The following is a 27,446-nucleotide window of genomic DNA, read 5'->3' on the forward strand; positions in this document are numbered from 1 at the left end:
TTTAAGTTTAGTTGTAAGTTTGTAGATGATTTTGCAGCTATTTCGTTTTTGTATTCTACATTAGCATGGAAAAAATAATTCAATACAATACAAATATTCTCTATGGCACAAAATAATTAGTATGAATAACTATTTTTGTAAGTACCTGTGATTATTCCTTCTATGTGCAATGTGTAAACATGTAATGCTTGTGTATTTGTGTGCTCCACGTTAATATGTGCCATTCTTGCAGGTAAAGTTATGACGACCAGAGTCCACTACACACACACACACACACACACACACTATACACTTCTAAAGAAAGTGAACATGAGGGAAAAAAAATTTACCACAAAAAATCGGAATAGTTAAGTGCTTCGTGGTCATTGTATTCTAACTATATTGAATAAAAATCTTATAAAGAAGTATTTGCTTTTATTCTTTAATCGCATTGAGATAATCCCCGAAATATACTAGAAGGTCGTCTACTTCTTGTATCGAGAGCCGATTCGATTTCCGGTTCAGTCAATGAAAAACGTGTATTTAATTTTTATAAAAGGGTGGCCGCAATGTCGTATTAAAATGATACTATAGTATATGTGGACTAGATGGACCGTCCTCGACCTCCTCGGCCATAACACCTTGCGAAATGACATAGATTCAAAAATGATAAATTGACCTTTAACAAGTTTGTCTATGATAATTACGTTGAATAATTGGTTCTGAATCTGTCACCACAACGTATGGTTCTTCATAGGTATCTTTCTATCAGGGAACAAATAGGTATCGTTTTAACTAATTTACTTGTGGCTATACCCACCCAGGTATGGATACTAGGTCGTTATTTCTGTATTTAATAATCATTCAATTTGTAATGTATATTTTTTTAGATCTTGGACTAACATGAAATATTTAGCCGATAATAATGTCGATAAAGACATGGAACGGCACTAGTGGTCCTGATACAAAAACATATACTATAGGTACGTTTCTATAACAAACCCGCCACACGAGTACAAAAGACGTTACGACGATAGAAATACGCTCCGTCTATTCTATACAAGGTCTTTGAGTATGAAGGAGGGGCGGGGTGGAACTGTCATCTTCAATATGAGCGCACCATAGACATAATTAATGCGGGAATTATATGTATGAAGATAACCGCCCATGTCCTGAAGTCTGTCATTTCTAAAAGTAACTTGTTTTCTCTGCTTTTATTTAATTTAATGGTGAAAACGTTGTTCTAGTTCATCGAGTGGTATAAAATTGTTTACCAAATCACTATCATTATTGTAAAATGTCCTTAGCAGATGAGCTTTTGGCAGATTTAGAAGAAAATGACGATGTTGAACTGGAAACAGCGATCGAAAACAAAACTGCAAATGATGCATCTTCGAGCGAATTTAAAGTACCATATCCCGTAATTCCAAAAGAAGAGGAAATAAAAAATGTGTCTATCAGAGAACTAGCTAAATTGCGGGATTCGGATAGGCTGCAGCGGGTAAAGTATTTTTATAGGTTATTAATGGTACTGGCTTGGATAATGAAATTGTTACTATGTAGCACTTTCCTTCATGCAGAAATAGAAATACTATTGTGGTGATTTTGTTTCAGGTTATAACTGAAATTGAACAAAACATTGGTAGACCTCGAGATAAGATTGAAGTAATGGGTTTAATGGAGACTGATCCCGAGTACCAGTTGATTGTTGAAGCCAATAACATTGCTGTGGAGATTGATGGGGAAATTGGTAGGTTTCACTGTTTTATTTTTCTGTAAATTCCTGATTGTGTATAATTTGATTTCTAACTTTTTCTAAACATCTGGTAATACCTCTAATTAATTGTAGGATGTAACATAAACTGTAATTATCACTTTTCAGCTATTATTCACAGATTTGTTCGTGACAAATACCAGAAACGGTTTCCGGAGCTTGACTCACTCATTGTCACCCCCCTGGAGTACATCCGCACTGTAAAAGAGCTGGGGAATGACCTGGATAAGTGTAAGAACAATGAGATTCTGCAGAGTTTCCTCACTCAAGCCACTATTATGATTGTATCAGTCACTGCATCTACTACACAAGGGTTAGTAGCTTTGTTAATTATTCTATCAATTCAATCATACTTCCTATTAATTCAATCACTCAATAATTCTTTCATAACACAACATACCTATCAGAGAACAATTACCTTCATACAATGATGTTTCTTAAATACTCATAATTAATTCCCAATCATATTGCATTTTTATTATCTTCTTCTACCGTGTGGGTGTCAGGATGTCAGGATTACTATTGAGCCGCCAAAGGCCCCTGACATGGCTCAGCTATAGTTTTTATTATGCTTCTTATTTTCTGAATTAATAATTATAAATTTTATTTTGCACAAAAAGCCTTTTTACAATATTTTTAAGACTTTATTACAAAGAAAGTAGGCAAGTTACAAAATATGTCTCATTTAATGCCTAAAATAGACTGAAGCCTGTCCTATACTAATACCACTGCTGTGATGTGGTTAATTTAAAAAGCTAACCATAGATTGTGACTGAAAAAAAATCTGAAAAATGTTAAAATGGACTTCTTTTCTCTTCTAATCCTATTATGTTGGGATTTAGAGTTCGAATATCAAATTTCCACTCGTCGTGATCTTTTGTAGCCTCTACAGCTTGCTCCCATGACATGCTGAGTGTTTTGCTTACTAAATAAAAACATATTTTTTTTTCACAGAAAAGTATTGACTGAAAAAGAGCTAGCGGAAATTATCGAGGCATGTGACATGGCACAAGAATTGAACAACTTCAAGTCTAAAATCTATGAATATGTCGAAAGTAGGATGACATTTATTGCACCAAACATCACAGCTATAGTAGGTGAGTGTGGTACAGATATTATGGAAGATGGAAATATTTATTATTGGATAATCCAAATCACAGCTGACACCAGAGTGATAAGGTCATTGACCTCACAGCCTACACAAAAGAAGATCCTAACTAATTAGTTAGAGCAATAAAAACAAGTTTTAAGCTAACCCTTCTATACATTCTCACCATTCTAGGAGCATCCACAGCAGCTAAGATCCTCGGTGTGGCCGGAGGTCTATCCAAGCTGTCCAAAATGCCCGCATGTAACGTGCTCACCATCGGGCAGCAGAAAAAGACATTGTCCGGGTTCTCCCAGGCTGCTGCTCTGCCTCACACCGGCTTCATCTATTTCTCACAAATTGTTCAGGATACTACACCTGTAAGTTTATTTTGACATTTGCATAGATTTGTATGTAAACTGAAAGAGCGATTTTGCAGCCAAGTAAATAAATAAAACCTATAATAAGTCACATCTTGAAAAATAAAAAAAATTAAAGAGCATTGTAATTTCCTATGCTTCTTTCCCTTTCTGTCACTCAGAATCGTCATTTGCTAGAGCGAAATAATGCGGTGCCACTGCCGCTTTTATATCTCGCTCTAGTAAATCACGGTTCTGATTGATAGAAAGCATAAGAAAGTGTTATGTAGTGTGGCCAGATTAGTTTAATCTTTATTGCCATACAATTTCGATGCAAACGTCAATGCAAAAAAAAAATATTAATAGGAAGTTTGTATTTACCATCTTCAACAAAATAATTCAATCTGAGTAGATTTTATTAGTTGATTGTAGGCCTGTAAGTAGGTACTTTAAGGAGCAAAATAAATAAAAATTTTTGCAATAAAAGCAGTTGACTTGCCTGTAGGTTACGCCTTCCCTAATCACAAGCTACCAAAATGGACTTAGTTGTCTGAGAACTATGATTGAATATTGAAATTGTGTTTCTGATTGATCTTATTTATTTGTGTTGATCAGGAGTTGAGATACAAAGCAGCTAAACTGGTTTCAACTAAGCTGACACTAGCGGCGCGTGTGGACGCGTGCCATGACAGTACTGACGGCCATATTGGAAGGCAACTCCGAGAGGGAATTGAGAAGAAGTTGGATAAACTACAAGTACGTAATACAACTGTTTAATAAACGTTACAATTATGAAATACATTATAATGCACTGTGGACTGCGTATGTAGAGGTGAAGTAATGAACACCAAAATGTAATAAATTCTATTGTAATTCTTAAATGGTTGCGGTCCACTGAATTCGATTTTATTAGTTTGAAATTGAATTCATCTTTGTATATTTTGAAGTCAGTCTATTTTTTTATATGAATTTCTTCGATTATAATTATTAATTTGAAACTTACAGACAACAAAAAAGGCTCATGCCAAATTGTTGTAACACGGACACTTTATTATATTAATTTATATTTTTGATGTTTTTTTGTTATGATGGTGTTTATTATTTAGTCTGTATTTATTTCTAAAATAGGAACCGCCTCCAGTCAAATTCGTGAAGCCCCTGCCTAAGCCGATAGAGCAGAGCCGCAAGAAGCGCGGCGGCAAGCGCGTGCGCAAGATGAAGGAGCGATACGCCATGACCGAGTTCAGGAAAAACGCCAACCGACTCAACTTCGCCGACGTGAGTGTAACGTTCAATATTTCCCTTACTAATACTTTACATGAAACTCTGTGCTGCGCTCAAAAACTGGTATTGCTGACGTGGGCAATAAAACCGCCAGACTGATGTGGGACTGGGTTGGCCACGTGTGTCGCATGCATCTTGAATGATCAATCTCCCATAGCCACATTGTGGTTGTACTAATTGTCGATAAAAGGACTATCGATAAATTAAAAAAATCGTTTAGGTAAATCAGGTTTAAAATATGATAAAAAAGATAGTTATAAAATTAACAAAAATGGAGCAGAGGAAATATTATTGATGACATGACAGCTAAAAAAAAGTAAAAATGGCTAGTACTTTAAAATATTCGCCAGAACTAGTTGGGGAGGAACGACTCAAAAATACGAGTCCTGAGGCTCGATACTGTCGATAATCTCCAAGGTCAACTATCGATAATCAAACTATCAATATAATATTATTGCGGTTACTAGTAAGTAGCATTCTTATGACGAGATAAAACAATACGTACTAAACATTGATCTATTACTATAAACAAGCTACCAAAACAACTGACTCGCATTTCAAGTAAAGATTTATTAGTGTATACTTTATGATGACAATCTAGCCCATTCAGTGATGTGCCATTCCCGGGAATATTCCCACTTTGGGAACGTTCTCAGCAGTAAAAAGACGCAAAACTTTTGTAAAAAAAGTTTAATTTATTAATTTATTTGTTTGTACACAATAAAACAGACACAAGGAACATACAAAGAAAACAGATAGTACAGGCAAGCTTATCTCTAAACAAAGAGAACCACCACCAAAGAAGAATTTACCACCTAATCTTTAGACAAATAAGTACAAGAATGAACAATTTGACAAAGAAACGCAGCCATTATGGTATATTAAAGAGTTTTTATAACGGCTTCCGTGGTCCAGTGGTTGAGCGTTCTGCTCACGATCCGGAGGTCCCGGGTTCGAATCCGGTGGGGTCAAATCACTTTGTGATCCCAAGTTTGGTTAGGACATTGCAGGCTAATCACCTGATTGTCCAGAAGCAAGATGATCCGTGCTTCGGAAGGCACGTTAAGCCGTGGGTCCCGGTTACTACTTACTAATGTCAGTAGGTACGTAGTCGACTCGTTACTTGAGTCACGTCAGGGGCCTTTGGCGGCTCAATAGTAGCCCTTGTTGAGAGTGCATACGTATGAAATGATCGAGAAAGCAAAAAACTTTAAGAGCTGATTTTAATATTGAACGAAACTGACATTTATTAAAAACAATAGAACATAGTGAAGTAAATTAAAAAAACTTAGGATGACCAAGGAGGCCATGACGACCAAGGAGGCCGTCGTTAACACTCCCTACTTGGGTTAATGAGGTTGGTCATCCACCTCACAACCCACACGATAGAAGAAGAACGGGATCATTCCCACTTTAATAAAATAATAATTTATTTAATTCTCGAAACATGTCTCATATGTGTTAGTAAACTTATTCTAGATGTTAGTAGCCTTATCTAATATTAGATGCTATGACATGCAAGTCACAGCATCTACGCAGATACGGGCAGTCGAGTCGCGCACCTATCATCGAGAGGGCGGGGTTCCCGCTGCCCCGCACCCTGCGCACCAGAAACGTGCATCGCTTCCTCATAGTCGTATAAAAGCAGTCGACGCGAGCACATTATACTTACACACTTACTTACACTGACTTTGTACATCACTGAGCCCGCTACACTAGCACACCACGAGAGAGCCTTTAATGCTACATTCTTTATCGAAAAAGTGCAATCTAACATCAAGTGCAATTGCGTTATAAATGTACAGTTTACAAGTATTACGTTTATAATACTACTATAACATAATTACCAGTGATGTGCCGTTCCCGCGAATATTCCCACTTTAAGAACGTTTCCGGCAGTAAAAAGCCGCAAAAGTTATCTACAAAGAGCTTTATTATAATTAAAACACATAATAACGGGTTCTTACCGCGTTTAAAGTAGGGATATGAGACTCGGTAAGAACCTGTTATTATGTGTTTTAATTATGATAATAACCGCGTAAACTTAAAACAATGTATAAGAGCTTTATTACCTAACCCTTAAGCAAATAACATCAAGGTACAAGAAAGAACAATTTGAAAAAGTAAAGCATCCAGTGTCCTTACTATTAAAGAGTTTTTACAACGTAACATTTCCATAATTAAAGCACATAATAACGGGTTCTTACCGCGTTTAAATGGGGATATGAGACTCCCGATATTTCGACACTGTTGCAAGGTAAGAACTAGTGATGTGCCGGATCGTTAAAAATGTATATCCGCGGATACGGATCTGAATACGGATATTTAGTGTAAAGATCCGCGGATACGGATACAGATCTTTATATTCTTAAACAAAAAGTTTAAAGTTTTAGTTATTTCTTTGTTATAAAAGTGATATTTTATCTTGCTTTCATTATAAAGATCTATCTATCTAAATGTTTATAAAGGTGCCAAATATTTGATTTTAAGAAATAAAAACAATCGGAATGGAATTTTATAGCCTTTTTATTTAATAATTGAAAATGAAATGAAAAAAAATGAAAATAATGAAAATGAAAATATTTTTATTTCACTTTACCAAGTAAATTCTAAGTTAGGGTTGATGACTCCTTTTAAGCATAAAAGCCTGTGTTAGGAGCCAACGCTCTTCCGTAGTAAACAAGTCAATATTTGTAAGATTAGGATAAGAGTGAGACATTTAATAATAAAAAAGAAAAAATAAAGAAATAATACAAAGAAACTGAATCTTAACTTATGTTACAATTTTTAGTGATAGTACGAATATGTGTGTGTTTGTGTGTGTGTGTGTGTGTATGTGTAATAATTCTACTTAATCACCTGAAAAAGATCCGTAAAAGATCCGCGTGAAAAGTAACGAACACGGATACGGATTCGGATTTTTATTTTATCTCGGATATCCACGGATACGGATATTCGGAACATCACTAGTAAGAACCCGTTATTATGTGCTTTAATTATGATAATAACCGCGTAAACTTAAAACAATGTAACATTTCCACTTTGGGAACATTCCCGGGGACGGCATATCACCGATAATCACCTACCTATTCCTATTTTATGAGCTTAATAAAATAAAAATAAAATATTATGGCCGTCAATTGCCATGTTCCTATCATGGTCTTAGGGGCTTCGTATCAAATGTAGCTGCCAGTTGTCTTCTAATGACTAGTGGCCCTGCCCAGCTTCTTAAGGATTGTGGGCGTGAGATAACAACAATATCTGACTCTCCTTTTCTTCTTCTTCTTCCTTTTCCTTTTTTTTTCTTATTATCTTGTTTAAAGTCGTAAGACCGAATGTTCTTTTAAAATCCAAAACTCATTGTTTAACTATTGTGTCTGGAAATCTTGGCGTTAAGAAGATATCATAATATATCCATTACTACTACTGCTACTGTAGTATCATCTTGTTAGGTAGCGAAGAGTGGGTGTATATACTATACACCTCTACCTACCCCTTCGGGGACAGAGGTGTGATAATAAGTTATGTTTTGTTTATCTTTGTACAGGGTGTCAGTGACATTGTAATTAATACTTTGAGAAATGATGGGTGGTTGACCCCGCATTGCATTGGCCAAGTTAACATTTGTTCTATACAGTGTTAGTGACATCGTAACGAATACTGAGGAGGGGGAGATGATTCAGCCCACGTAACGAATACTGAGGGGGTGATGATTCAGACCATGATTCCGAGTTGATATCAAGTGGAATTTCCTCTCAGAAATTTCATGATTTTTAAAAAATATTTTTAGTTACATACTTTTGCGATGGTAAATTCCACTTGATATCAACTCTGAATCATGGTCTGAATCATCACTCCCTCAGTATTCGTTACGATGTCACTAACACTCTGTATAGAACAAATGTTAACTTGGCCTATGCAATGCGGGGTCAACCACCCATCATTTTTGGAATCTTCATCAATATTTTAATTTTACGTATAGCAAACTGTGGATTATATGCATTAGCTAAGAATATAGTGGCCAATACTTTCATGATTAACCTTCATTACCCCGATTTCTCTGCGTGATTCGTTCCATTCCGTACCTCCCATTGCTTGTATCCGATAATGAGTACTATTTCCTTTATCTTAACTATGGAAAGCTGACGTGAGAGAAATTACTGAAAGAAAATTTATTACAGACAAAATAATGGATCTAGTTAAAACGGTTGTTTTTGCGGTGTTAACAAAGTTATGAAGTTATGATCTTGCATAATATAAATAATTCCAAAACTCCAAATCATGCGCGTACATCAACAAATAACGGAGAAAGATACCTTGTTAGCGGAATTCCATAGCGCATACTTTAGAGAAAGCCACTTATATCTCTATAGCGCGATTTGTAATTTGTAAGCAATTCGTATGAGTTAACTGTCGAGTTTGGAATAGATTAGTTAATAATTGCCGGGTTTGTTCTGTTGCGATGGTTTTCGCGGAATCCTTGGTGGAAATGTGACGTCACGCTCAGCGGTCCGCGGCAGATGCGTTGAATTTCAAATGGTTGCAGTATGTGTTTTTTCGCGCGTGTCAAATAGACCGGAACGCGACCTGTTGAAGCGCGCGGACGTCCGCGCCGCGCGGCCCCGTTGGAGGCGCGTGCGCTGTCTGCGAACTTGTGATACACAGTGATGGGGGGAACACAACACTTAATAAGTTACGAAACATTATGAGGTTTTCTAATTCACTAGTTTTAAGTCAGAGTACTATTATTATGTTTGGAACAGAATTAACGGATGGGCTTTCTTATGTTCAAGATTGTTGTGCCTAAAATAATCTAAACAGTGTTATTTTATATATTACTTTTCGTCATGCTGTATTTTTTATCGGGTGATCGGGCATTAACCGGACAAACGCTCCCCGTTTGTCCGGCAAAGTAGTTAATGCTAAGAATAAGTCACGTCAAAAAAAGCGATATTTTTAAGATATCTTTATTTAGTACTCTGCTAAATCGGTGAAATGCAGAACTTTCACGACTGAACTGAAAGCATGTGAGATTCTTTAGTTTATTACATACCTTTAAATATATACAGAGAAACACTGATTATGTTCGCCAACCTCCAAAGCAGTGTGTGTCCGCTATCAGCTGCTGTCCGCTTTATGCAAGTTAATTACAGAATGATGAGATATAAAACGGTGCTAATGTTATACGTTCAATTTTCACAATTTATCATTTTAGATTATCTCCATTAGCCATAAATCAATTTAAAGACGGAATAAGCCGAACCATCATAACGGATTTACACGAGATTTAATGAATTTTTAACAAGATTAATTTTATAGTCTTAATCTGTAATGGTTTATAGTACGGAACGTGCTCTGTTAATCCGCTGTCATCCTGAAATGGGTTTTATAACACTGTATACCTATTAGTCAATTTGTTTACGAATTGGGTTGTTTCCTAGATCAAAGATAAATTATAAAATTCTGATTACTAAATAAAGACAGATCTGAAGGTGTCTTTAATTGATGGTGAATTTAATTTATTTATCAATTTTAATAAAGAGAAATGTAATAATAAACTTGTGCGACATGTCACATTTTTCTATGACGACACATGTTGCTTTTTCACATAAAATCCATAGTAATTTCGTGTATTGACGTTTAGTAAAAAGTAACTAATTTGCCTAGTTGGTAACTACTCTATTAAAACAGTTTTTTTAAATAAATATTTAAATTATTTACCAATGGAATAGTAAAGTTTTGTAAGAAAATGTCTACTTTGGAATAATTTAGTGTTTGTGCTTTTTTTGTGTGTCAGGATCGAAGCAAATGGAATTCTATAGTCTCTGCTTATCCCGGTGGGAAATAGGCGTGAGTTTATGTATGTATGTATGTGGAATAATTGTATGTAATTGTATTGTATTGTATTGTATTGGAGTAATTGTGTGTATGTATGTGGAAACCAGCGGCACGCTATGATGGCGGCCGTTTTCACATAATAAAGTACATTAATTCGCTCCATCAATATAGTTACAAATGAATACGAAACTTGATGAACACAATAAAATGCAGCTATTTGCTCCTTGATGAGCGGAACAAAATATCAAAGCGGCCATCATAACATGCCGCTAGTTTAGTGTACCTTACCATAAATTGTCATCACGTGCTTAACGACAGAGAAAACATTGCGAGAAAAAGCTATACCCAAGAAAAATACAGTTTTCTAAGGCATGTGACTTAACCTGTATTTGCTACTTTTCCCTTCGGGTTGGAAGGTCAGATGGCTTGTCGCTTCACGTCACATAAAAAACCCGTACTAGTGAATTTCTAGTACGGTCACGAACATTTATATGTATACATTTTGGTACCATGTCACATTAACTTTTTTGACAAATTGAACTGTAAGTCTCACTAAATGTCAAATATATTAGTGCGACAGAGTCCTAAAGTGGGTACATTATATTGCTCATGACTGTATATCACGCTATGAAGAAACAGGTAGAAGTACGTAGTGCCCATGTAATGTAGACATATGAGATAGATATACGCATTAGACCCAACATTAAAGAGTAACATCGACACAAAAACTAATCATATATTCGCAATCGTTGTGAAGAAACTCTCAATGACTTTCCCTTCATAATTACCCGGTGAAATACACCACGTCTCTGCATTAACCCAACTCTTTACACCATCATTATTACAGATATAATGTCGCAAAAAAGGTACGTGTCTTGTAGTCATGATAACCACTTTCTTCTACTCAATAAATATCATGGAAGATGACTGGGCATACCGTCAGTAGGCAATCAGAGCACTTTTCATTCCTCTTGCCTTAATACAACGAAACACAGTAACGTAAAGTCACGCTGTATCCCTAACGAGGTACTAAAGATAAACTTGGTATAAAATAATAATCCGCGCCACGAAAGGAGTCGACGAATTTTATAGATAAAATACTTTATTGAGCACAATAGACACAAAATACAAAGATAAGGACAACATATAATACAGAAAAGCACATCAGGCGGCCTTATAGCTCATGCAGCAATTTCTTCCAAGCAACCTTTGGGTACAGGAAAATATTTCTATGCAGAATCTGCGACAGTAGCTGTTGCGTCACGGACTATATTTTAAACCTAGTTTATCTTTTAGTCTTCGTTTTGTAGTAGGTAACACTGTTAGATTTTTGAAAGTTCTCGCATGTCGAATGTCGAATAGATGATAAAGTCATTTTACATGTTTACATACTCAAGATCACGCTAGATAAGTATGGGTAGGCCCTTTCTTTTAATCGAGTGAGAGCCCTCAGCGCGCTCAATTTGTCCGGCCAAGTAGTTAAATGCCATCTGAGACAAACTTACAATAAGTCATGTAGAAAAAAAGGAATCTCTTTCTAAGAACAGTCAAAAAGTTATCTATTAAGATTAATCCATAAGTATAACAGAAAGCTCGGTCAGATGTGGGTACTTCGTTCATCTTAAAATGTATGTACCTCTGACTACCCTATCGACGTGAGCTTACGCTATGTATGTGATTAACCTATATTTATCTCCTACAGATTGAAGACGACGCTTACCAAGAAGACCTGGGCTACACTCGCGGCACCATCGGCAAGTCAAGCACGGGGCGCGTCCGCCTACCGCAGATAGATGAGAAGACCAAGGTCCGCATCAGCAAGACCTTGCAGAAGAACCTTCAGAAACAACAGCAGTACGGAGGCGCGACTAGTATCAGGAGACAGGTGTCTGGTACCGCGTCGTCTGTCGCCTTCACGCCTTTGCAGGTTTGTGTCTTTATTTATTGTCTACACTGTATTTTGTACTAAGACAAGATCCGCATCAGCAAGACCTTGCAGAAGAACCTTCAGAAACAGTAGCAGTACGGAGGTGCCACTAGTATCACAAGACAGGCGTCTGGAACTGCTTCGTCTGTCGCCTTTATTCCTTTAAACCTTCAAAGTCTGAGGGAATAAAATACTGTCTTTTAAAAATCTATCTGCTACACCTTTACTATTTACTACTTATTCCAGCATTTATACTGTCTAAACGCGTGTAGCGTGTCAAGCCAAGTTCAAGTTTGTTATTACAAAAACAACACAATCAAGCAACGCAAATAATCGCAAGCAAATCATAATGTTTTATTAGGTAGGGTGTAGGTGGGAGCCCACTTTTTACAAAATATAAGACATATTTTTGACGAGGGTTTTGTAATGACATTTTAATTACAGCAATATGTTTTTTTATATAATTATGCTACATGTGGTTTTATACGCTTCTCATTCGCCTTAACGACAACATTCAAAAAAGCTGCATTATGTCAACTCCATAGCTCCCATTTTAAAACATGTTTAATATCTGTACTAAAAGAAAAGATTGAACAATTATCTTCTGTAAGTACTGCATATTGTGGTCTTCTCTGCACTATAAGGGGCGTAGAGGAAGCCTTCCGTGGTCCAGTGATTGAGAGTTGGGCTCACCATCCAGAGGACCCGGGTTCGAATTCCGGTGGGGATATGTCACTTAAATCACTTTGTGAGCCCTGGTTTGGTTAGGACGTTGCAGGCTATTCCCCCCTTTGTCCGTAAGTAAGACGACCCGTGCTTCGGAAGGCACGTTGGTCCCGGTTATTACTTACTGATGTATGTAGTGGTCACGTGAGTCATATCAGGGGCCTTTGTCAGCTCGATAATAACCCTGACACCAGGGTTGATGAGGTTGGCAATCCACCTCACAATCCACACGATGTAAGAAGTTCAATTTGCATGGCTCCAAATTTGACCAGCTCATTAATCAGGCAATGGCCTTGCATCCCCTATATGTTCAGTTATCTCGCAAGTTAATTGAGTATTGTACATAATTATCTAATTGTTAGATTATATGAGATTACGATCACAATAGGCTTAGTTCCCGGCCAGTTTCAATACAAGTTCGCATTGTCGTCGGTGGAATCGACTGACCGAGCTTCCAGACACTGGGAATATCGTTTATGGAAGGACGCATGTCTTCCACATTAGCGAATTTTATACGTGATTTCACTTACCCATTTATTGTTAAAAATGCGATGTCTGTAGAGACCTTATCGATCTGAGGAAAAGTTTTATGTTGAGTGCTAAAGCAAGATGAGAGAGATGTACAGAATATATCAATCTGCTTTTTTGCGGTAATTAAACACGTCAATATGCAATGAAAACCAATACGGCGTACTTGCAAAAAAACAACGAAAAATGTTGCTTTTTTCGTGTTTTGTTTCTAAATAAAGATCAAGGGGGTTAGAAAGGCCACATCGAAGCAATTCATCTAAAAAAGCTATATTGAAATTAAAACACATAATAACGGATTCTTACCGCGTTTAAAACAGGGATATGAGACTCCCCATAATATTGCAATTTGACATTTACGCATATAAAAGTATTTTAACCCCCCAGTTTAAAAGTACGAAAGATTGGCTGTTGTGCTGTTGAAGCAAAAGGTGTTCGTGTTTTGACATGTTTGAAATATCCGTCTTTTCCGTATTAATAATTTTTTTAAAGAAAATTTAAACATAAATGATTTCCATCATTAATTAAAGTAAATTGAATTCCGTCATTGTAATTACACAGTGTTGTTTTCAAGTGTCTATTAGACTAGTCTGTCGAAGCTGTGCTGTAATCATGCATGCATTGTCTCGTAAATAATGTTATGTACACCTAAAAACACTGTTTCGTGCCATCTTCAAATTACACTGTAATTTTCAGATTTTTTTGCTCTTTAACAAACAATTGTAATTGGATTCTTAGTGTCTGTTGGGTGTGTTTTGTTTTGTATCATAACAAAAATAGATGATTTTTATGACTATATTTGAAGCGATTTAAATTAGAGCTCATGGGAACTTACTCGGTTGAAGTACAAAGCAAAAGTTCGTTAGTAATTTGTCAACGCGCACTTTATAAAATAAACCTAACATTTTATTAAAGTAGATAGGTAATGATTTTGAAATAGATGTTCCTTGCATCCATGAATTAAGTGCCGATCGAAGTTGAGTAAGGATATACGCGACTTATGTAGTACCTTTTAATAGAAGATGAGTTGATATTAGTTGATACCAGTCTTAGTAGGAATTACTAGTCAATTAGTACAAGTATCGAACGAGTATCGTCGTTCCTCGATATATCCTCAGTCACTGAGAATGTTACAGTAAATATTTTAAATTCCGCTACTACCACGCGGAAGAGGTGCGAAGTAGTTGTATTCGATTACGAAATATTCCGCGTTAATTGAGAAAAGGTGCGACTCCACATTTGTTTATGCTTTACGTAACTCGCCTTTCATTCCGATAGGCATAGAGAACGCACTACACATCACTAGACTGACAGACATAAATGCACGCTCGTTCTTCCTATCGGGATGGGCAGCGCCACAAAAAGACGCTCCAAAAGAAGAGGAATGGTTAACCTTTAAGAACATAACATAGGCTCACGACTATATCCCAATTGGGGTAGTCAGAGGTACATCGATCGCATTATGAACTAAGTACCCACACCTCGCCGATCTTTCCGTTAGACCAAAATGATAGGTTGTGAGCCGTATCGCCGTCTATATAGGTCGAGCCAACTGTGTTATCGATAAAGCTTTAAGAACACTTCATTGCAATTTCACTTGAACGTCGCTCTTCTCGACTATCAAACGCTTGAATTTTCCTAATTCATGTACTCAATTCTATTTACCCACGTTTATGTAGGTACTATAGTGTCAACCAGTTGGTCAATACGACTAATATGGGAAGCTATTAGCCGTAAGTTAATGTGGGACTGTGGGTGTCGCGCCTTCGGTCCCTTCACCGCAGACATAATTAAATTACATCATTTTATTATTGCTATTAGGCATTTAACACTTCTAAGTTGACAGGCAAAGGCGATCATAGACAATACGTCATATTAAGTATTTATGTTTCATAGTCTGTGCATTTTCTGAAAAATTAAAGTGAATTTAGCTGTCACCATACGGTTCTATCCATCTTGAAATTGTTAATCGATCGACTTATCTGACATCTCTAATTTAGGCACGCCGATGTGACATCACTATTGTTCACTTTGACAGTTCTTTTTCTAGCGTGCATAGAAGTTGGTGTAAAAGTTTGCTTTTCTTTTTGTTTTGGATATTTTTTATTTTTTTTTGTCTGTGTACTTATTGATTTCCGTGTGGTTTCTGTCCTGTGTTAAATGTAATGTACCTGTCTGTCTGTGTCTGTGATGTCCGGAAGTAATAAATGTTTCTTTCTTTCTTTCTTTCTTTCTTTCTAAAAGTTATGCTGTATTATGGCGTTTTCGAATTACTCAGAATCTTTAAATTTAATGACGGAACCGAAGAGGCCGTAAAACTTGTTGTATGGTAGCTTACGCATTAGGTACATCAGTCATGCGATATTTAATAAGAATAATAAAACATTTACAGGATAAACTTATTCTAAGGTGGGCAAAGGCGGCCTTATCTATGTCTTTCTTTTTTTTTAGTCTTTTTTTTATATTTCTAAGTCTTTTCTACTATCCGTCATTCCTGAAACCAAACCCAAAAAAAAAAATAAGAATCTGATGTATTGAGAAAACGCTCTTGATTACAGTGTAAATAGTTTCTTATGTACCAGGATAGCTTGCCTTACTTGCGGTTATTTTGATGGACACTTATGGCTCTTCCTACCTCGTTAGGGGTACGGGCATAACGTTATAATAATATGTGAATTTACGTAACAAGTCTTAGCACACAGCTATTGAAGATATCACAATTCTACGAGGCGCGTATCAAACTCCACAATCACCCTAAACAATCAATCGTTTTACAAGTGAGCAATTACCATAACTTTTGTTAAAAAATACTAAAAGATGTGTGTACTATTACATAAGTTATTGAAGTTGATGTCGTTTGTCGTATTTTGGAAGGTTGCTCAATAAATATTGGCACTTGGCCCTTGCTGATTGGTCAAAATATGATCATTTAAGAACATATTCAACTAAGTACTTAACACACTTACTTCTATGCTGTTCTGGGAGCAAATAAAAAACATAGAACACGTTCACCTGCCGGGAAGAGAACTTCCCGGGCATATCGTTGTTTCGCCCATTAGGGATAACGGGCGTGAGTTTATGTATGTATGTACTTAACACACTTCTTAAATAGACATATGCCTATGTGTATTTCCAAAACATCTACTTACTGGTCTAATGATGTTTATAAACAACATGTACATAATATTGTATTAGGTAGGTACTAGGTACATGAAAATTGAGCTTTACTACCTACTTGAACAAACACACTGTAGCTAGATAAATTATGTACCTACTATTTTAGACAATATTCATTATTTTACAAAACCATTGGCATTTATCGTTACGAACAACTGTCAGAAACACATACATACAACTGTACGACATGGTGCACTTTGAAGGAATTGGTATTCCGTGGCATTCCCAAGAGAACGGCCTTACAAGTAGATTGTTCGATAGGCCAGTGGACGTCCATACACATCTGGATCAAGGGCGAGATCGAGCGGATGCCATACTGATGACGTTGATATATAGGCTGTATAACATTTAAATCCTTGGTGTACTTGCACGTTATAGTCGGACAAGGGGAAAACTTTATGGAATAGAACAGATGAAATACAAGTATGAGCAAATTGTTCATTGTTTCAACTTTGCACTCCACTCGTCCGCAAACTTTATGACGCACGGAGCTCCGCGATAGTATATCAATGGGTCGTCTTGTGCATTATAACCTGCAGCGCAAAAAATCTAATATCGATTATCATGCAAGCAAATCCCTCCTTATCAAAGGAAAGCTAAAACACCTTAGTATGATCGGTTATTTATCAAACAAATGCTTTTGTATGCAGTATCTTACGAAAAGTAGTCTATATATTGCCGGTAAAGTGGCTATGGTATTTAAGAAGCATTAGAGCTATCGTCATCGAAATCGGTATCGGTATCGTCGTCTATAGCGCCATACTTGTTGCCAAGTTTTGGGCCGATACAAATTAGTTTGCCATCGATACGATAAGAGAGAGAAAGCTATCGTAGTTATCAGTTTGCAGGAGTAGTAGTAAGAGAGAGGGGTCGAACCGGCCAGTAAAAATAATACTACGAACACTCCGCCCCGCACCCATTTGTAACGGTGCCAAGTTAGATTTAGCTTACCTCCCGCTTGGTGTTCGACCTGTTCACTTTAGTCGAAATGGCCGTAAGCCGTTAAGGAGTAAGTGAGCGCACGCGGATTGTCGGCGTCTCGCTCGCACTTTTATGGTAAGGCGGGACACGGTATGTAACAACGACATTTTTGTATGGGTGCTCTGGAAATAAGTAATATGCTTGTACTTTGTAGGTCCTAGGTAGACTGAACATCACCATTATACCATTACCAGTAGGTATATTCGTACGTACCAAGCAAGGTCACCCCTGTGAAAAAATAATGATTACTCCGTTGTTTTAAGTTTACGCGCTTATTATCATAATTAAAACACATAATAACGGGTTCTTACCGCGTTCAAATCCGGGATATGAAACTCCCGATATTTCGACACAGTTGCAAGTGCCATGATCACGGGATGACTGATGAGACTGGAGTGGAGTAGGTAGATGCATAATTTTCTACGGGTAGATATATCTGGCACTTGCAACAGTGTCGAAATATCGGGAGTCTCATATCCCTGATTTAAACGTAAGAACCCGATATTATGTGTTTTAATGATTACTCCATCCATGGGTAATGTTTCTCATGCTATATAAATCGTACCAAGCGTCTACTACGTAGCAACTATGTAGTAATCTACGCCTAAGCGATGAATATTCCATAGTTTAGTCTACATAGCCATTTCTAATTTTACAAGATAATTTAGGTACAATATGCAGATTAATCACATAACGTAATCGCCATAATTTCTAAATTAAAAATATTATATGGGAGGCATTGAAAGTGAAACAATAAAATTAAAATAACTATCTACTTATTTTAATAACACTTAGGTATCTACCTAAGGTAATACGGAATTTTATGATGCAACTATGAATAGGAATTACTCGAAATAAAAAGGTTTTACTTTTTACATTACTATTGCACTTATTTGCATAATTGTCGTCATTTTCACTAATATACAGGGTGCTAGTTACATCGTAACGAATACTGAGGTGATGATTCAGACCCATGATTCTGAGTTAATATCAAGTGGAATTTTCCGTCGCAAAATTCATGAAAATTTTAGTGTATTTTTTAATTATTTTCAGTTCCGTACCTTTGTGACGGAAAATTCCACTTAATGTCACTAACACCCTGTATATACCTAAATGAAATAAACCTTTATTATAATAGCAATAGGCATAGAGTAATCTAAGGTATTATCTTCCTTACACTGTACCATTAAGTTTTATTTCCGTAACTTGATAATACTAACTAAACTAAAGCGGGCCTTTTTCAGCTTTACGATAGTAAATTACGATATAAATCTCAGCTTGAAGGTGAATTTATTGGAACTGTTATTAGAAGCTACAATAATCGAATGCCGTTGTCGTTATAATAGTAAAGTGTTACCATCCTTTATGCGGCTATTACGGGGTCTAATTAATAGTCTGCAATGGAACAGCCTCCGCACGACCGTGGATATATATTCCCGAGTACTTAGGGAAAGTAGAAACCTAGAAGGTATCTAGACAGGCCCACCTATTGCCTATTTTTAGCACGTCCACATTCAAGATAACCGGATAATTATGGCTATCATATAAAACAACCGTTTTAGAATATTGAGGCTGTATATACAGTGTGGCAGATCTGTCATTGTGGCGAGTCTTAGGGGAGTTCTTGTCCTGCAATGGACGATCCGGGTGATGATGATGTCAACCAGTGTACAATTCAACACGGTAAGTGGTGAGTTTTTTCCAGGACTCAAATTGAATATCTTACTTATGTGCCGGTCAGCGAAGTCTTATACGATAATGTTCCTACAACATAACTATACTCATCTCGTGCTTCTTATCCCAAGACAATAGGTAGTAAGTATGTTAGTCACTTAGTATTAGCGTTCTTTTCATTAATGTAACTGGTCCAATCTCGTTTCAAAGACGAAGAGAATAGATGATTCGTAAATGAACTGAAAGATCCAATCTATCGAAATTCAGTTTACATTATAATTCGATAGTCTATACGACAGATCTGGAGTTTCGTGCGATATAAGATCAAGCGTTGGATACACACGAGATCGGAATTGTCTCGTCCTAAGAAAATGTTATGATCGAGTATTATCACCTAAGACAACGGACTCTGTGGTCCAGTGGTTGAGCGTTGTGCTCACGATCCGAAGGTCCCGTGATCGAATCCCGGTGGGGACATATCACAAAAATCACTTTGTGATTCCAAGTTTGGTTAGAACATTACAGGCCGATCACCTGATTGTCCGAAAGTAAGATGATCCGTGCTTCGGAAGGAACGTTAAGCCTTTGGTCCCGGTGATTACTTACTGATGTAAGTATAGTCGTTACATGAGTCATGTCAGGCGTGTGTGGCGGCTCAGTAATAACCCTGATACTAGGGTTGATGGGGTTGGTAATCCACCTCACAATCCACACGATAGAAGATCACCTAAGATCAACATCATCAATATCTTGTCGATTGTTTCATCGATAATCGACGCGATTGAGGTTGATGGTACGGATGTGGTCACATCCTTAACAGCTTTGCATATATGCAGTATAGTAGGGAAATTGCCCATTGGTATTTTAGTCCACAGCCGATCTCGTTACAACTTTCACCGTTTACATTTCGCTGTTGGTATTTCTATGGGAATGGCGACGCCCTTTGCCATACCATTAAACGTGGCTAGACCTTGTTAAGATTATAGATAAAGTGCTACTTTTCGGTCTCGGAATTTAGAGGGCCGTTCACATACATTCAGCGGAGTGGTGTAAGGATGTCGATATTAATGTGTCTGTAAAGACGTTATGAACATCACACATCGTCGTTGACGTCGCTAACTAGCGTAACTAAATTTTTGGCGAATCTGATTGGCACCTTTTGATATTGTCAATAAGGCACAAATCATTTTAGCGAAAATTTGCAAATACGTCAGTTTGCAAAGTGAAATGCGACGTGAGATGAAAGAAATTGTCTATTATATTTCAATTTCATATTGATAGGTGTGATACGATTGAGACTCCCTCGCTGTATTACAATATTGTCAGCTTTTCCTTGCCAGAAAAGTAGTCGTTACTTTTTCGAAATGTTTTATACCCCTGGCGGTCGGCGGTGGGATGCCCGCCAAAACTCCGCGACGTCAATCAATCGATCAATCAATAATACTTTATTGCACAACAACATATACAAAGGACATAAACATTCGAATAAAACATAAGCACAACGCGACGTCTATCCTCAGCAGTTGGGATGCTTAACTTTGCAATACAATCCACGGTTTTCCGCCACCTGTTCAGATTTATCAATTAACAAAAAAAATGTTTTGAGAATTCCCATACTACGATCCTGCTTAGCACTTGTTCCAAACTATCAAGTGCAGGTATTGAAGGCACCCAGTGATGTGCCGTTCCCGGGAATGTTCCCAAAGTAGCAAAATTCAAAAATTCCAAAAAATTCAATATTGGCTTGCAAAGTTAGCGCTTTTTGAACGTCAAAAATTAAATTACATATTATGTAACTAGCTGTAAAACTACTACCACATCGGAATCTGCAACGCTGAGGGAAAGACGTGGCCAGAAAACCTCCCAGCACAGGGCCCTAGTCCTACTGTTTCATGTTTTCCTTTCTTTTTTTTTGTTAAATCCAGTTTGGATTACGTAATTTATAAACTTAAATACAATGGTATTTATTTTGTAGGAATGTTCCTTTTATATGAACTCTTTAATAGTAAGAATACTTGCTGCTTTTTTTTACAAATTGTTCTTGTACTCTGATCCTATTTTCCTTAAGGCTAGGTAATATTGTATTTACATAACGTTTGCGCCTTTTTACTGTCGGGAATTTTCCCACTCTGGGCAAATGGCTAGCCACACCTGTGTGTTTAGCGGCAGGCTAGCCGGCTATTACTGCGGCCTTTACCGCCGGCTACAGATAGCTATCTAGCATTTTAGCAGATTATCCCAACATTGCTATGCTACTCTGTAAAGACTCCGTGCAACTGGTCAAATTGTGGCGATTCTTCCTTGTCTTTGAATATATTTTTTAGTCTATAATAAATATAATAGACGCCATAATGCAGTTACAGATATTATCCCAAAAATCGCACCGTTGATAAAGCTCATGCTTTTCAATAAATTGTACAATTGAGTCACTTTGTCGAATAGAAAAAGAAACAAATTCTTGGAATATAAGTCCGCTTACAAACAAACGTCTCGTAAATTGTAATAGCTGTAGTCATTTGAATACAACCAAACGATCATTACCTTTAAGTCCCTTATTTTCAATTATTCTTCTTTTTAACTTGTTAACTTTATGTCCTACTTTTTATTATTATTTTGCGTCTATAATTGGCAGGCATATCGGAACTTTTCCAACGAGTATATTATTTTGTCTATTTATGTATGTACAGTCACGAGTATTAATATGTACTATATACACTTTGATACCATGTCACATTAACTTTTTGACAAATTAGAAAGAAAGAAAGAAACGTTTATTATAAAGGGACACCACAGTAACAAATACAAAACAAATAACAAATGTATAATTTAAACCTTAACTCTCATTAATTGTCAAATATGATAGTGCGACAGGGTTCTAAAGTGGGTACATTATATTGCTCATGACTGTACTGCTGTTGCTGCACCATAATAAATAAATAAGTAATACTTTAACTAAATAAAATCCCTGCCGTCCGCCGGCCGCCGAACTAATGTAAACGAAACTTTAGCGTCTGCTAGACGATACGAATAAAAGCAAATGGCTGCAGGCAATTGTGTTAATGTCTCATAACCTTGACTTATGTTTTGCATTCAGCACAAGAAGAAGGGCGTAAATTATGAATCGCTAGTTCTTCAGGCTATTCTCTATAAGGGAAATGGAAATTAGGTACTTTCAGCCATCGATGATACAAGTTCATGCAAGGAGACGCCTTATGTTTGATTTTTCGCGTAGAATTCGTTCGTTGATTCCTTGTACTTTATACAGTTTCACAATCATCATCATCATCAATTTAAGAGCCACGCTCTTGTCGGTGTAGCATTTTCCATTCCAGTCTATCAAAGGCCACAAGGTTTCACAATAAATTATTCTTATTGCATCATCAATATTCTTATTGGTCGAACGGCATCTGAAACAACTGATCTACTTGTATTAGCACGCTCCTGACTCTTCATACAAAATAACCTCGTTTTACACAGACACTCCACACTGACGTTATTGTACACGCGCATCTGTGTGTGAGTCGTCTGATACGTACCATACGATTGAAGACTAAAGTAAGACTGAGGGGGGTGAGGTAAACTTAGCTCAGCCGCTGGTGGAGAGCGGAGAGTTGCCGTTCTAGACACAGTATTATTCCTTATTCTATGCTAATAGTCAAATGTATTGACAGAAATTGTTCGCCTGTTATTAGAAGTCTAGATGTTATATCGTCCACGCTTTCTGGTTTGATGTTTATATCGCACGGAAATGTATCGTTATTCTTATTAATCGAGTAATTAAAACTGCTGCTTCTAAAGTTTTGCTTGGATAATAAAATCCTGTTATGGGAGTAGAGAAAATTATTTATGTGGCAGAACTAAATTATTACTCCTTAGGGGATCATGGATTAGTAAAGCTACTGTCGTTATTGCTGAATTTGAAATAAATTATGATAATTACATTAATATAAACAGCCTATATAGATACGTTTCACTCCTGGGCACACTCCACGATCAACCGGAGGGGTATGGAACATCTCCACTACGCTGTTCTAGTGCGGGGTGATGGAGGTGTTTTTTATGATAAGATAATAAGTAATCATAAAAATAATAAACCCACATATAATATAAGAAAGCTAACGAAATAAAGATTTTATTTATCTATCTATCCGAAATAAAACTAGCTTGCTGATGGCGTTTACAGCTACACGCTAACAACATAACGACTTGTAATTGCTAAGATTTGTTGAAATACCTACGTAGTTATCGTTTTGCGATCCATCGGTTTTTATAGGTACAACCCGGAAGAAATGACAAATCCATGAGAAAACTGCGTGTAATAGAAATATTATTTAAATAGAATTATTTGTATTATTCTAAGAGCATAAAATTGAATGTGAACGAGCTAAACCACAACGCGTTTTTCGGCAAATACATTAACCGCAAAATGCAGTTTGCCTGCTATGAATTTGAAATGAATGAGTAATGAAACGATGCATGTATGCAAATAGTAAACAGTGCTATACTTACACTAAGATCTGCAATGAGATAACATCGATCCGCACGATTGATGTGTCAAATTGGATCTAATTGCTGGTAATGGCAACAGCAAAAAGCTTACGTGATAAACAAGAATTAAATGATGTGTCATTATTTTGCATTGCCTAGCCAGTCCAGTTTGTATGACGATGCTAAAATAGTGTAAGCCAGTGGTTACCAAAGTTGTCTACAATACCTGTGCATAAGGTTTAGTGTCGGCCTGGCGAAGTTTGACTACCGTGCGAAGCTTAGGTACCTATTCATCGTCGGAGAGACTGCGATATTATGTTCTTTCTATATTCTGTCATCTTTAACCCTAAATCTCCTTTCTACCTCAAAGATCGCTTCGTCCTTCACTCTTCCACTCTCGCCTGCAACCTCCGCTCATTCAACAATCTGTCAGTAAATATTTTCTTTCCCATTCCTCAATATTCTACTCCAAGTCTGCAATCACGCTGCAGTGGTGTCCGTCTGTGGAATTCTCTGCCTGAAAGCAATAGGAGTGCTTCGTCATTGGAGCCATTTAGAGCGCATTTCCTTAGTTCTATTTCCTCTTCATCTTCATAATCTATCTAGGTACTCCTTTTCTTCCATAGTGTATAAGTATTGATATTTATTTATAATAATTATTTATGTGTATTATTATTATGCAGTTTATGCATTCGACCCATCTAATACAAGTTTTCAAACTTCAAACCCACCTCTAGGAAATGTTACTGTTACCAATATGAATAAAGGACTTTTCAAATAACAAACTAAGTTTGTTGCCGTTGGCTCGGTCTGTTAGTGTGTAGGTCTTGTTCTTATAGTCGCTTGTAGTTTGGGAAACCCTGGTGTAAGCGACATATAATCATGGGCGGTTTACTTTGTAACCACTGGGGATAAGGAGACCGATGGTGGCAATCTCTCTCAACGCATATAGATGCGTTACAGAACAGGAACATAATTTCTACCTTAAGAGAGGACTCGCTAATATTTCTCTGTAGATAGAACATAGAGCGTAGTGCTGCCATAGAATATATAATAATGCCACGTATGGAAGGGACACTCTCCGCCCCACACTGATACAAAGGCTTGGTGCGAGCTTGATTTACCTCACTTCCTGATAGACGCCACTTTAGTCTATTATAAACGCGCACTGTCTATCTTGCTTGCTGGGGTAAGGTAGCACACGGTAAAAGATTTCTGTATAAAGTATTGGAGTGTGGTGGACTGTGGAGCTCCACAGGATTCATAAGATTTCCAATCCCTTGATAACATAGTACATACCTACATACATACATAAACTCACGCCTATTTCCCACCGGGGTAAGCAGAGACTATAGAATTCCATTTGCTTCGATCCTGACACACTTCTCTTGCTTCCTCCACATTCATCAATCGCTTCATACACGCACGCCGGTTCAGAGTAGATCGTATTAAACCTAACATAGTAGTAGAAAAAAATCTGTCAATTTTATCATCTGGCTTTTTACAGTACTATCTGTTGATTGATAAGGCCAAATTGATAGTAAATAATTATCACTCATAGATTTATTACTCTATTTACACTACAAGATTTCAAAGAATGATTAATGATTGAAGATGATGAGTTAGTGCGGCGCTGTTACCTACAGTATGGCGAAAGCGGACCCGTATTTACGTAGTAACTATGACCTAATCTGTGCCCTTGCTCCCTAAGTTCCCCTCATACACCACTCTAATCCCGGTTTAGGGTCCTTTGAAATGTGAAAACGTGTAGTGTAATATAACCTTATAGTCTTCAGTCTTTTCAATATTTTAAGCATGTATTTTAGAGTTAGATAATTCACAGCAGCAAACATAAAAATAATGTTAATTATTTCCTACGCAAAAATGCATTTAATTTCACTGCCCTTAAGAACGTAAGAAACCGTTTGCTGTACGGATTCTGCAATTTCTGTAGTTCGGTATTTAACGGTATAATTAAATGGCTTGGTACTAAAATTCCCTGTTAAGATAATTACGTCAACGCGTGGCAAGTAATTGTGGTCAAACGTGAACCTACTTTAATACCTACTCTTTCCATTAAAATACCTTCTTAATGTAATAGATATAACATGTTATATCGTTGCCTTATATAGAAAACCACGTAAGCCGCTTTTTGAGCGCATTTTTGTTAGCAAAACCTCGCAATATATCTCGAGACTCCAGTTTCAATGCTGGTTTTAAATTAATGAAATGAAATCGAGGTTTTATTCAAAAATGCCCTTAAGTGGTGGCGACGATATTTCGTTATATATCTAATATAAACATCTACACGTTTGTACTTAGATGTTAAACCTCCATCGTTTATAACACGGAAGCTTAGTACAAGTAACGTGACATAATGTGTTAATGGTAAACGTTTACGTTTAAGTAATTAAGTTGTTACCTGTTTGTTGTCGCCATAGATTAAATTGACCCAAGTCTCAACTGACTAAAATACTTTACGCTCTGTTCGAATAGCATCATCACCTCATGCATACTTAAGTAAATAGAAGCACGGAATATCTTTACTTTCGGACAATAGAGTGATCAGCTTGCAATAACCTAACCAAACTAGGGATTACAAAGTGATTTTTATGACTATACACCACAGGGATTAGAACTTGGTACCTCCTGTTCGTGAGCCCACCGCTCAACCACTGGATCACGCAGGCCGATTTGCTTTGTAGTAACATTACTCAAATGTATCTCCTTGTTTCAGGGCTTGGAGATCGTGAACCCTCAGGCAGCAGAAACCCGCGTTAATGAGGCCAACGCGAAGTACTTCTCCAACACGTCTGGATTCCTCTCCGTAGGCAAAAAGACGACGTGAAATAATAATGATGGATTGACTACTTAGGATAAATCTGTATTAATGTACTGTTATGAACCAAATAAGTAAGAATTGCTGTGTAAAGCTACGCCTCCACGTCAGCGGCATCGGAGCGTACGGGGAGAGTCGCTGTTTAAATGTAGGTACGAATTGGTATTTAACAAATGGCGGAGTCTGGCGCAAATTTGCCTATCTAGTGAACACAGGGGAATTAAGTCTGTCTATTTAAGCGATCCCGCTTAAATAAACAAATTTAAGGGGAGTGGGAGCGGGATTATAAAGCAATATTGCTATTAGACATTGTTGACATTGCGCACATACTTTTAAATGCGCAAACGTCAAATTGGAATATTGCTTTTAAGATGATTTGATTCAATGTAGCCTTTTTAGAGCCCCAGTTCTATTAGAGTCAATACAAAATATAAATCCTTGCGCTCCGATCCCCCTTAATAGACACGGCTTTTACGGTATTAACAAGAAAATGATCTAAATGTGCAGATGGATTTCGAAGTTGTATTTGGACGATATTGTGATTAAAAATATGTTATTAAGTACTTCTGATTATTTCATTTAATTTCAACACGAAACAAATGTAGATAAATTGGTACTCGGGCTAACTCAATCGTGAATTGTTTTACGAGATTTTCCTAAATGGCTACTTTACAGGTTTGATTAGGTACTTACTTTCGACGTAAACATTTGTTTGAACACATTTCGTCCAGACACGGGCACATTGAATAGTCACCATATTTTAATTCAGAAAAACGCAACAATAA

General features: G+C 36.9%; 1 protein-coding gene across 1 annotated transcript; it reads left to right on the forward strand.

Moving 5' to 3' along the window:
• The first annotated feature begins 1,149 nt into the window (after positions 1–1,149).
• Positions 1,150–27,224, forward strand: LOC126367479 (U4/U6 small nuclear ribonucleoprotein Prp31). Its single transcript, XM_050011003.1, has 9 exons — positions 1,150–1,480; positions 1,594–1,729; positions 1,862–2,066; positions 2,708–2,850; positions 3,036–3,220; positions 3,815–3,955; positions 4,328–4,477; positions 12,024–12,248; positions 26,560–27,224. Exons 1-9 carry the CDS (start codon positions 1,277–1,279, stop codon positions 26,668–26,670), a joined length of 1,500 nt encoding a protein of 499 aa, XP_049866960.1. The 5' UTR covers positions 1,150–1,276; the 3' UTR covers positions 26,671–27,224.
• The last annotated feature ends 222 nt before the right edge of the window (positions 27,225–27,446 follow it).

The sequence above is a fragment of the Pectinophora gossypiella genome, chromosome 6 (genome assembly GCF_024362695.1).
Source record: "Pectinophora gossypiella chromosome 6, ilPecGoss1.1, whole genome shotgun sequence".
NCBI classification, from domain to species: domain Eukaryota; kingdom Metazoa; phylum Arthropoda; class Insecta; order Lepidoptera; family Gelechiidae; genus Pectinophora; species Pectinophora gossypiella.

What these genes read in the sequence shown, in the direction of transcription:
- LOC126367479 (XM_050011003.1), top strand. Translation starts at nt 1,277, where the DNA reads ATGTCCTTAGCAGATGAGCTTTTGGCAGATTTAGAAGAAAATGACGAT. An exon ending in AAACATCACAGCTATAGTAG is followed by an intron (nt 2,851 to 3,035) that starts GTGAGTGTGGTA and finishes TCACCATTCTAG; the next exon opens with GAGCATCCACAGCAGCTAAG. An exon ending in ACCGACTCAACTTCGCCGAC is followed by an intron (nt 4,478 to 12,023) that starts GTGAGTGTAACG and finishes TATCTCCTACAG; the next exon opens with ATTGAAGACGACGCTTACCA.